Raw genomic sequence first — 12,096 nt, forward strand, 5'->3', positions numbered from 1 at the left:
TTATTTTGAGAAGAAAGCAAAAGTACACACAGTGTGAATAGAACAGTTTGAATGCATTATGCAAAGAGATGGCTGGCTTGATTGATTGACTGCAGTTCACCAAGCAACTGACACATTTCAAACATCATAAAGATCTGTTTTTGTGTGGTTATTAGTCACCCTGTTGAGGTGAGAATTTTTTTATTTGCATTAGTGAAATATAATGTGCACACTTAATATACTGTATTCCGTGCAGACAAAGACAGTCTTCAATGCAGTCAGGATAAATAACCCTTGCACAAAAATAAAATTTTCAGCACACATTTGCAGAACACATTGAGTTCATCACTTTTGCATTTAATGCTTTTTTTTTCTCTTTTGTGTGGGTCGGGGGGTGTTTCCTATTACAAAAATGAAATAGAGATGCTGACTTTATATTGGTTGAATCTGTACAGTGTAGAGACCAAAATCTCAATACACATTTAGAGCAATTATTCGATTTAGAGATTATTTTATACAACCCCAATTCCAATGAAGTTGGGACGTTGTGTTAAACATAAATAAAAACAGAATACAATGATTTACAAATCATTTTCAACCTATGAGAAACCTTTTTAACCTTTTTATCAGTCTCATAATGCTAAGGTTGCTACTTTATGAAATTTTGAGTTCTACATGACAGAGGCTTACTTAAACTCAGAACACACACAAAATACAACCAAGAGTGGAATTTTATAGTATATTTAATAACATCTACAATGGATCTAGAGGGAAACACACAAAGGGGTCTAACTAAAGAAAGAAAATAACACTAATAATGGCAAAAAGAAGGAAAATAGGCTTACGAAAAGGGAAATAGAACATTGTGTGTTGGTCTCAAGTGGGAAACGCGAGCGTTTAACACGTCCATTCCGGACGAGAGAGAGAGAGAGAGAGAGAGAGAGAGCGAGAGAGGACAAAGTTGAGATTTTGTCTGAAGATAGTAATTTCCCTGAAATTATTAGGTACTAATATTGTACAGTCTTGGCAAGCACTTGCCATGTCTACTCATGACCGTACATCAGCTGGCCTCTGGGAGTGGTCTCTCTCTGGGTGCGTGTCAGGAACCACGGAGACCGATTTGGTTGAAAAAGAAAAACGTAGAAAAAAAATTAATAAATAAAAAAAAAAAAAAAAAAAAAAAAAGAGGCGGAAGACGAAAAATGTTTTTTCGTCATGCCTCCTTGGGAGAATATGACTGTCTCTCTCCCCACCTTGGGTCTGGGGTCCGCTAGCACGTTCGGAAAACTCAGCGTATCTGGGTAGCTCAGCATCCACTGTTCCGGAGGCTGAGCAGTGGTGGTTCTGGCAACTGGGTCAGAGTCACTACAATTATATTAATAAATATTTATAAGATAACCTTTATTAGTCCCACAATGGGGACATTTGCATTGTTTCAGCAGCGATAGTGGATACAGCCAATACAAAAAGAGCACGCAGTAGAATACATTTGTAGAAGAAGTACATTGCACAAAATTAATGTCCGTGCATGAACTATCCAATCCACTCTATCAACAATGTTATTTGTTTGTTTACAAAATAGAGTGCTGATTTTTCATTTTGACTTTTGAGATCTGATTAATCTGATATCCATTTTTAACATTAGACATGACATATATTGGAATGAAAGTACACATTTTTTGCAACTCCTAGGAATAGATAAACTTATATAAAATGTGAAAGAATTTTTTTCATTTACCTCATACCCATGCATAATCGACTTTTGACAATTTTTGGGGGGGGGAAATGAGCATTATACACGAGAAATTAGAGTACATTAAAATAACAAATGTTGATGCCATAATTTATTAACAATTATGACTAAAGAGTAATGATTATGTTTTGAAATTGAACAGTATGCAGAATTCTTCCTGTCCTATATAGGGAAGTGAAAAAGATATCTATTTTCCTAGAAAAGATAAGTAATTTGAAGATCAACATAATATGTACACTATAATTATGCCTAAGTAAACACATTTAGAGGGTAATGAAATCACACCAGACTACAACATTGTTTTTAATAAAACAAAATATAAAATGTTGTAAAGGTTGCAGCCACCGAGGGCCTGTGGAAGATGCCCGCCCTACTGAGGTAAGACGCCTACTGCATTTTGAGGGCCTTGTGGAAGATGCCCCCCCTACTGAGGTAAGACACCCCCTGCATTTTGATCGATGCAAACTTGGTATTTATGCATAATCAGGGGTGCACATAAGTGAAGCGTAAGTGCTCATGTGCACTGAATGTGTTAAATACGCACGTAATTCGATTGTATCAGTGTGCTTTTTTTTTTCTTTTCTTTTTTGGGGGGAGCACAGCGCTAGTGTCGAGTAGTGTTGTTGTTGAAGAAGACCTCATTCAAATGAACCAATCTTTTGAGGGTACTGGAATCATTTGATGAACTGATTCTTTCCTTTCTCAGTATAATTGAGTTCAGCTGCGAGCCTGTGGCACACAAGAAAGCGCCCAGCAAACAGCGACACTTGCAATGGTGGCTAAGTGACGGGCGACGAGGTGGCGCCACGGGGGCCTCTGTGGGGTGTGGGCATCTTTGTCTTGCTGTACTGCATCTACAATGGTCCGACAAAATATGTCTTGACCAAAACTACCAAATTTGTTATGTGCATAATTTTAAACTTTATTTTAAAATTTTGACATTGATCTTAGTTAAACTAAAACACAAATGTTAGAACAGAAATTCATCCATCCATCCATTTTCTCCTCACTAGGGTCGCGGGCGTGCTGGAGCCTATCCCAGCTGTCATTGGGCAAGAGGCAGGGTACACCCTGAACTGGTTGCCAGCCAATCGCAGGGCATATACAAACAGACAACCATTCGCACTCACATTCACACCTATGGGCAATTTAGAGTCTCCAATTAATGCATGTTTTTGGGATGTGGGAGGAAACCGGAGTGCCCGGAGAAAACCCACGCAGGCACGGGGAGAACATGCAAACTCCACACAGGCGGGGCCGGGGATTGAACCCGGGTCCTCAGAACTGTGAGGCTGACGCTCTAACCAGTCATCCACCATGCCACCAGAACAGAAATTATTATTTTTATTTATTTATTATTATATATTACTACATTAACAAAAGTTTGATTATTGCAAATTTATAACACATAGGCCTGTGAAAAATCACAATTGCAAAGATTTTTTTAAAAGATGAGTAACGTATGTTATTTTAAATCAAATAAAAAGTTGACAGGAACACACACTTCACACACACACACTTGCATGCACATGTACACACACACACGCACACACGTTCATGAGGTTACACACTGATGTTGGACGAGAAGCCAGTCTCTGCTCTAATTCATCCAAAAGTGTTCTATAGGGTTGAGGTCAGGATTGTGCAGGGCAGTCAAGTTCATCCGCATCAAACTCTCTCATCCGTGGCTTTATCAACCTTGATTTGTGCACTGATGCACAGTCATGTTGGAACAGGAAGGGGCCATCTCCAAACTGTACCCACAGAGTTAGTAATGTCCAAATTATTAGCCCCCGAGCTCCAGTGAAAGAAACTCTGAATTAGGGCTGGACGACTATATGATCGATATCGAAGATTGTGATAAATTTCCCATCAATCTCAATTATCAACTGTTTACGTATTTCCTCGACCTAACACGGCGGGAATGTGCGTGATAACAGCCTATCAGAGTCATCCTTTTCCTGCTCAACTTCCAGTTGCCGGTTGTGGGAGGAAACAGAAAACGCGCCTCCTTGGCTGGTAAAATCAAAACTCCAGTTCCAACTCAGCCATTGTCACACAGAGCACGCTGCGTCCTCAGCGTCCACTCTTTGTCCATGCTCCTGACCGGCGATGGAAACTCACAGAGCAGCCAGTCGGTTGTGTGGTGGCGTCTCCAAAGTAATGTGGAGCAATGCTATTAACTATGGCCTATCACTCACTGCACAGCACACATAGCATCACCAGTTAGCTAGCGGTGATCACCAGACCAAAGCAACAATCAATCATGTCATCATTATTCAGGTGGGGTAAAATGGCAAAACTACTTAATCTGTATTACTATTAAAGATGATCCACATTTGAAAGTAGCAATAATAGAATCAACAATAACAATAGCATCATAACTGGAGAATGACACTATTTACAACCCAAAGTGTCTTCATTATCACAGAGGGGGCAGTTTGTTTATTTTGAATCTTGTACCTCCAAAAATACTCAGGACTTCAAACTAGTACACTGTTGTTATATTTTTCTACATTCGTTGCGCTGTTGAGGGAATTTTTTTTTGCCTTATTTGCTTAGTATGCCAATATCATGTTGGGGTTACTGTTTTAAATTTTGACTATAAGGAGTGCTGTTAACAAAAGGCGTTAAAGAAAATGTAGAACTACTCTCTTTCAGTGCAGATGCTTAAAAAACAGCTATTTAAAAAAGATTTGTAAAGATTATAAACAAAAATTAATAATTGTGATAATATTCGACATCGGACGATATTGAAAAAAAATATTTTTAAAATAATAAATATTTTTTAAAATATTTTTTTGCCAGCTCTCCCAGAGACCAAGAGATTTTGGACAGTCAAACAGTTTGGGGATCACCCCTTCCTATTCCAACATGTCTGTGCACCAGTGCACAAAGCAAGGTCCATAAATACAAGTTTGGGAGAATTTGGTATGGATGAACATGAGTGGCCTGCGCAAAATCCTGCCCTCAACCCGATAGAACACTTTTGGGTTGATTTCGAGTGCACCGTGAGCCAGGCCTTCTCGTCCAACATCAGTGTGTGACCTCACAAATATGCTCCAGGAAGAATGGGCAAAAATTCCCATAAGCCTTCCCACAAGAGTTGAAGGTGCAAAGGCTAGACCAACATCATGAAATCACATCGATTTAGAATGGCATATCACTTAAAATCATCTTTGATTCAAGGCAGGTTAGCGAATACTTTTGGAAGTATAGTGTATACACATTTATAATATGTATACAGTACACTTCTTACTTCTTACAGTTGCTTAGCTAATACGTTGATATGTTAGATGAAATATAACAATAGCAAGGCAAGATATTCTAAATCATGGGGGTGTCTCTTACCCCATATGGGTCGGGGACATCTTACCCCCAAGGTCAGACATTTACAGTTTGACATATTGCTGAAAAAGTATTTGGTAGTTATTGATCAAACTAATGGCTAGCCCTCCACAAGACTCTCATGATAACATTCAAAACAAGTTTGTGTATGCATATCCTTTATAAAAAAAAAACAAAAAAAAAAAAACATAAAGGCTTATTTTGCCTTGTTTTGCCTGTCACTATATGTCGCTGCAATAGATTGATGAACAAAGTAAGTAGTAAATAAATAATTCAGACATCCATCCATCCAATATATGAGCCGCTTCTCCTCACTCCGGTCACGGGCGTGCTGGACCCTATCCCAGCTATCATCGGGCAGGAGGCAGGGTACACCCTGAACTGGTTGCCAGCCAATCGCAGATAATTCAGACAAATTAAGTTAAATTAGATCATTTCACACCTCATAATCTCTCACAGATCACGAAAGTGCTGTGACACAGCGATTGGTAATCTCTGCTCACCTTTGAGTTATTTAGAAATTAAATGTCCCATATTTGTGGCTATTTAGACCTCCATAGAGTGACTCTCTAACATGGATTTAGTATAAAAGTGCCAATTTCATGTCAAAAAACACCTTGGTTTTGTCATACAAGTAAAGCTACTTCTGTTTGACTCAGTTTTGTATCCGCTTTGTCTACATTTGGTTGAGACATCCCCCTTTCCTTTGATTGGTTGCCTCCGTGTAGAGGACACACTTGTGAGAGCACACGTGTTTGTTATGTTGACAGTGCTGGCTTGGGAGCGGAGAACTAGGCGGAGATCTTTGCTACTGACATAGATAAGCTCGAGAAATTGTAATGAGCTGATTTCAGGCCTCTCGGCAGAAAGATTTCTGGAACTCAGGAATGCCTGAACAACTTTAATTCATATTTCACATGTTTACTGAGGCACCAATTAGCCAATATTACATCTCAAATTCTAGAAAATTTGGTTTGGTAAAATATGGCATCTTTAATGTGGGAGGAAATTGTATGTGACATTTGGTTGGCTGGTGAGTCTCAGTTAAGTCATCAATGACATTGGCTTCTTCTCTTCTTTACCCCCCGAGAGAAGTCCTTCGATTTTTCTTTTGTGTAATTTCATTCATTACAGTGGGTCACATTGGAGTAGCTAGCCCAAAACAGCTAATTCACATTCAATTTCATGGATCTGAAAGCACTCAAAATAGCCCAAGCAGCGCCATGGAGAAGCACATGGAGGTGCAGAGCTGTGATAGGCTTGATAAAATGATCCAGGGGTGCAGAACAGCTTGGCTTGTCAGGCATTGATGACTTTTAGTGTATCAAGCTCATTTACACCCCAGCATATGCAAGGTGAATATTAATCAGTGGAGTTGCAGTCTCAGAGTTTAAGGAGTCTCATATTTTTCTCATGTCTCTGCCTGTTCTTTGAAAACAAAAAAAGATACCAATTGAGAGTTTCCCTGGCAGTATGTTTGGATCATTATCCTGGTGAAATGTCCACCCTCGTTTCATTATCATCATCCTCGTAAATGACAGCAGATTTTTGTCAAGAATGTCTCGGTGCATTTGCCCATTCATCCTTCCTTCAATAATGTGAAGTTTACCAGTACCATTTGCTGAAAAGAAGCCCCACCCCATCATGTTCCCACCTCCGAACTTCACTGTTGGTATGGTGTTTTTAGGGTGATGTGCAGCGCCATTTCTCGTCCAAACGTCGTCTGCATTATGGCATCCAAACAGTTCAATTTTGCTCTCATCCGACCAGACTATAGTCTCCCAGTATTTAACTGGCTTGTCCAAATGTTGTCCAGCAAACTTTAAACGAGCTTTGACATGCTTTTTTTCCCCAGCAATGGGCTCGTGCGTGGTGAGCGTGCATACAGGCCATGGCGGCGGAGTGCATTACTCACAGTTTTCCTTGTGACAACAGTACCTGCTAATTCCGGGTCCTTGGCTCTTGAACAACTCTTCTGATTATTCTTTGCACTCCTCTGTCAGAAATCTTGCGAGAAGCACCTGATCGAGGCAAATTTATGGTGGTATGATTGGCTTTCCACTTACGTATTATGGCCCCAACCGTGCTCAGTGGAACGTTCAGCTATGCACCTGGAATCAATGCCATCGTTCTGTTTTGCAGCAATTAGTTTGCGATGGTCTAGAGACAGCTCTCTGCTCATGAGATGTGTCTTGACACACCTTGGCAATGAGACCTTTTTGTAGGCCATCAATTAATACTGCACCAGCTGATTGAATATCTGATATTCAATCAGCTGGTTTGCTGTTTGATTATTGATAGATTTTAGGTGTTGTCTTTGATATCCATGCCTTTTGCACCTCCCTTTCTTCATGTGTTCAATACTTAAATTTTTATACAACTTAATCCATCCATCCATCCATCAATTTTCTGAGCCACTTATCCTCACAAGGGTCATGGGAGTGCTGGAGCCTATCCCAGCTATCATTGGGCAGGAGGCGGGGTATACCCCGAACTGGTCGGCAGTCAATCGCAGGGCACAGAGAAACAAACAACCGTTTGCACACACATTCACACCTACAGGCAATCTAGAGTCCTAAATCAACCCACCATGCATGTTTTTGGGATGTGGGAGGAAACCAGAGTGCTCGGAGAAAACCCACGCAGGCATGGGGAGAACATGTAAACTCCACACAGGCGGGGCCGGGGATTGAACCCCGGTCCTCAGAACTGTGACGCAGACGCTCTAACCAATCGTCAACCGTGCCACCTACACAACTTAATTTCTGAGCTTATTTGTTTCTTTGCATGTGTGGATTACTTGGGTTGTTCCCAACATCTGGTAACATTTACAGGTCAATAGCACCTTTGGAATAGTGAGAAAAATGGTGATGTGGTAAATATTTATTTCAGCCGCTGTATCTCCAGTTTTTAAATGGTTAAATTTTAGTTAAATTTGATAAAATATATGTCTTACACTGGATATTGGTCGATTGTTTCTGTGGTATTATATTAAACGTACATACATGTCAGAAATGTTGGATTCTTTGATTACCGGAATTGCGGCTGACTCGCACCATGCTAACCGCTATGTAGCATTGAGGCCAATGTTAGGCAAAGTCAGTGCTGTTTTAGCTGAAGTAAGCTAGGCTTTTATCTATTCTAGGTCATTAATTGAAACAGCCTCGGTTTTATTTCTGCTTGTCTGCACACATAGTTAAGAGGTGAGAGATGTGTGAATTATGTAAGGTTCATAGTTGTTTGTGATGGCTACTTTGTCATTGTGTTGTCTTTGCCACTGCATCCAAAGTTTCTCAATACTTTTGTCAACTTTTTAACCTTGATCTTTGCACACCTAAGGATACAGGAACATTTATAACATAGCTGATATGTTAGGGTTATACAGAAACAAAAAGGAATGAAAACGAACACGAGTTGACCTACTAGTCTTTCTTTTTCAAGTCTAGCTTATCCTTCGAATGACCTCCATCATGGCGGACAAATAAATACCATCCACATGACATATTGGCCAACTTTATTGTCATCTGTATCTCATTTGTTTTCAGTCTATTTCCTCTACTCAATCACCATGCACCACCTGACATTGTATCTCCCACCGGTGTCTTGTCTTAACAGTGCAGAGTATATGTCAGTCTTCAGTTTCTTTGCAATTGTGCTGGATCATCCATTCATCCATTTTCTGAGCCGCGGGAGTGCTGGAGCCTATCCCAGCTATCATCGGGCGGGAGGCGGGTTACACCCTGGACTGGTTGCCAGTCAATCGCAGGGCACATACAAACAAACAACCATCCGCACTCAGATTCACACCTACGAGCAATTTAGAGACTTCAATTAACCTACCATGCATGTTTTTGGGATGTGGGAGGAAACCGGAGTGCACGGAGAAAACCCATGTAGGCACGGGGAGAACATGCAAACTCCACACAGGCGGGGCCGGGGATTGAACCCCGGTCCTCAGAACTGTGAGGCAGACGCTCTAACCGGTCATCCACCGTGCCACCTGTGCTGGATCATTTGCTCTTTATTTGAGCTTAATGTTTGTCAGTTTTTTTCCTTGCAGTTTTTGTGTTGTGTTTTACTTCTTAATTATTTCTGGTGCAGTTTCTACTTCTTTCCTGTCAAACAATTTCTTTCTATCAGTTTGTTGTCTGACTTGTGCTGCGAATTGTTTGCATTGACTTCCACCTGTCTCCTCAGGTTTGTCACTTTCTAAAGCAGTTGTGCCATGACAACAAGAAAGGGACAAAATAAATACCACATAGTCTCTTGAGCTTCAGCCCAGATAGAGGGCTCTACAGTTTATGCCGCTTAAGACTCTAGTGGAACCTTAATTGTGCTGTATCAGTTCCTATAAATAATATTTCTTGAAGAAAATCAACATGGATCAGCCATAGAGGTTCCATTTGCTATGGATGCATATCAACAATCTGCCAGTACAAAATAGAAAAACAACTTAATTAAAGTATTAGAAATGCAGAGACAATTTTCTTTGTTTTTTTCATCTGCCTGTGCAGCTGCCTCATGGTTTCTCTCTGCACTACATGCAATATCATTGAGATACAGGCAAGAAGAGGCAAAGATTACTGCCTCAATGTTCTGGTCTCAGCAGGTTGTTAACATGTAATTGTTCTTTCAGTCGTAGTCATTTAATGGCTACTGGTCTGTGTGCAGTCAGTGGATGAAACAGAAAGTGATAACAATGTGCAATTGCAATTAAATTCACTCTAGTGTGACTTATACTAAAGGAAATGCATTCTGCCACGGTCAGAAGTATTTAAGCACTTTAGAAGGCCGTGTCTGCTTCTATGCAAACATTTGTGTCTCATACAAATATTAAAACATTATGGATTGATGCACAGTCTTAAGCGGTAGTCTAAGAATCAAATATAAATTCATGGAGAAACCAAAGATATGACTGACGGTGCTGTCCAAGAAAACAAGAAAAGTTGTTTTTTGTTTTTTTTGTTGTTTTTTTTTGCAAGAAAACAAGAAAAGTTGTTTTTGTGGGTTTTTTTGAACAACTTTTCTTGTTTTCTTGTTTCTTTTTGTGAGAAATGAAATGATTATTCCCCTTTATTGCTTTTTCTTTGCATAAACAGACTTGGAGAATTTCAAGAGTCAAAGAAGAAATCCAGTGAGGGTCCGTGAAGGTCAAGGCGTGGTCTTACTGTGTGGCACACCCCTCCACTCTGGAGGTAAGATGGCTTTTTATTTTATAATTAAAAACTATGCATTACTTGAATTAATCAGTAACCTAGCCATTTGACAACATTTCCATGATCAAATACATACAAAATAAATTATTCTTTAATTGTTATTCTTGTTTATGGGATACTCAATATTCTGAACTATTCTTTCAATGTCAGTGTCGTACTGAACAGAATGATGCTCCCATAACCCCAACAAGCAGAACAATTAAATTCAGTTAAATTACATGATCAAAAGTTTGGTATAAAGATAAATGATCCATACTACACCAACTATTGGTACCTTTCAGTCAGGAACATCAGTAGTATGGTAGTCACTTTCATGTGACAATGGGAAGAACAAAACCTCATCTTCTCCTTGTAAGCCCAATGCCTAACAAAAGGCACACAAAATGCTTGATGTCTTTCACGGTTACCTTTTTTTCAGTGGGTCTTCTAAGTTGAATTGGCCAGATACACTGTGTGGCACTGCTTTAGTATTCAGTGGTTCACTGTCAAGTCCCACACATACAGTAGTTGACTATCTAGCTCAAGGACACCGTCATGGTCACAGGGGCTCAGAATGGAACCCATAACCTTTGGCTTGGGAGACAACTACTTTACCACCTGAGCCATTTTGCTGTGGAATGCTTTTGTAAGGCACATGGATTTTCATTAAGTGTAAGGAAACCTTTGGCAAGAAGATTGGAGCAAAACTGTCTGTGGCAGGATTTGTAAGATTCCAGGATTGTAAATCACTCTTTAAAATCTGAGACCTCATGCATGGGAATGACTCTTCACACAAGTCAAAAGGTCTTCCATCAATAGCAGAAAATATAGTTGAATGTAATAGACTGTAACGGACATGCTCTCGTCCAATGGCACCGTGACCCCAAACTCCAGACCAAGCTGCAGCGCTGTCGCCGCTCCCCCGCCAAGGGAGACGACCACGGGGATGCGAGATTCAACTTCGCACAGGGGTGCTAAATGAATTACAGAGCGTCCGAAGTAGCATCAAAGCTGAGGCACACACGTGGTTTCTCACCCGGGTGCTAAATTAATTAACCTCCACCACCAGCCAGCCTGAAGAGTCTCCCCAACAAAGATTTCTCTTTCCTGCTGTGTTCAGTGACTTGCCACTCCTGGCTGGGACAATTGACGCAGCACTAGCGACACCCACAGGTATGGAAAGCCACTGTAACCCCGGATTAACTAATCACAATCTTCACTGGATTTGAATGTGATATAATATTTTAAGAACTTTACATGAATGCCACTAGTGATTGTATTTCTGCAAATTTGAATGTCTGATGTCAAGTCTGTTTGCCAACTGAAGCGGATAAAATGTTTTACCCCACACAACACAAATGCCAGATTGCAAATATTAGTGTTCTCAACAACCACATACAATTGAAACATTCGTTACAGGGATTAAAGAGTTTATGCACGAGACAAAGCAAAGTTGGAAAATGGTCTCGTCATCTTAAATCCAACTATTAATATTTTATTCCAATGGGTTTAAACCACAAAATAATCCTAAAATGGAAAAAGTAACATTCAGAGGCGGTCCAGTTTCCCTTTTGGTGGTGAGAAAGAGAAGGGGGGGGGGAACCACCCCCTTGGAGGCTGGTCATAAAATCCCAGGACGCCACACCTCGCACCACGAGGTGGCGAGGACACATCGGACCCTTCCCCACCGCAGGGCATCAGGATTCAGTTTAGTGTCAAGCTAACCATAAAATAAAGAGAATTACACGTGTATTTGAAACAACCACATAGCCTCCATTAAGCATACACTGTGTACAATGGAAAACATCACTGCCAGCCACA

General features: G+C 40.4%; 1 protein-coding gene across 2 annotated transcripts in view; it reads left to right on the forward strand.

Annotated features, from left to right (window-relative positions):
- The window catches only part of cntn3a.1 (contactin 3a, tandem duplicate 1), a 124,232-nt gene that overhangs the window by 56,168 nt on the left and 55,968 nt on the right, over nucleotides 1-12,096 (forward strand). For both annotated transcript variants that reach the window (XM_061681658.1, XM_061681667.1), the window contains one exon: nucleotides 10,180-10,275. In XM_061681658.1, coding sequence (XP_061537642.1) covers nucleotides 10,180-10,275 — 96 coding nt within the window. The remainder of the gene's footprint in view (nucleotides 1-10,179; nucleotides 10,276-12,096) is intronic.

This window comes from Phycodurus eques, chromosome 1 (assembly GCF_024500275.1).
Source record: "Phycodurus eques isolate BA_2022a chromosome 1, UOR_Pequ_1.1, whole genome shotgun sequence".
In the NCBI taxonomy this organism is placed as follows: domain Eukaryota; kingdom Metazoa; phylum Chordata; class Actinopteri; order Syngnathiformes; family Syngnathidae; genus Phycodurus; species Phycodurus eques.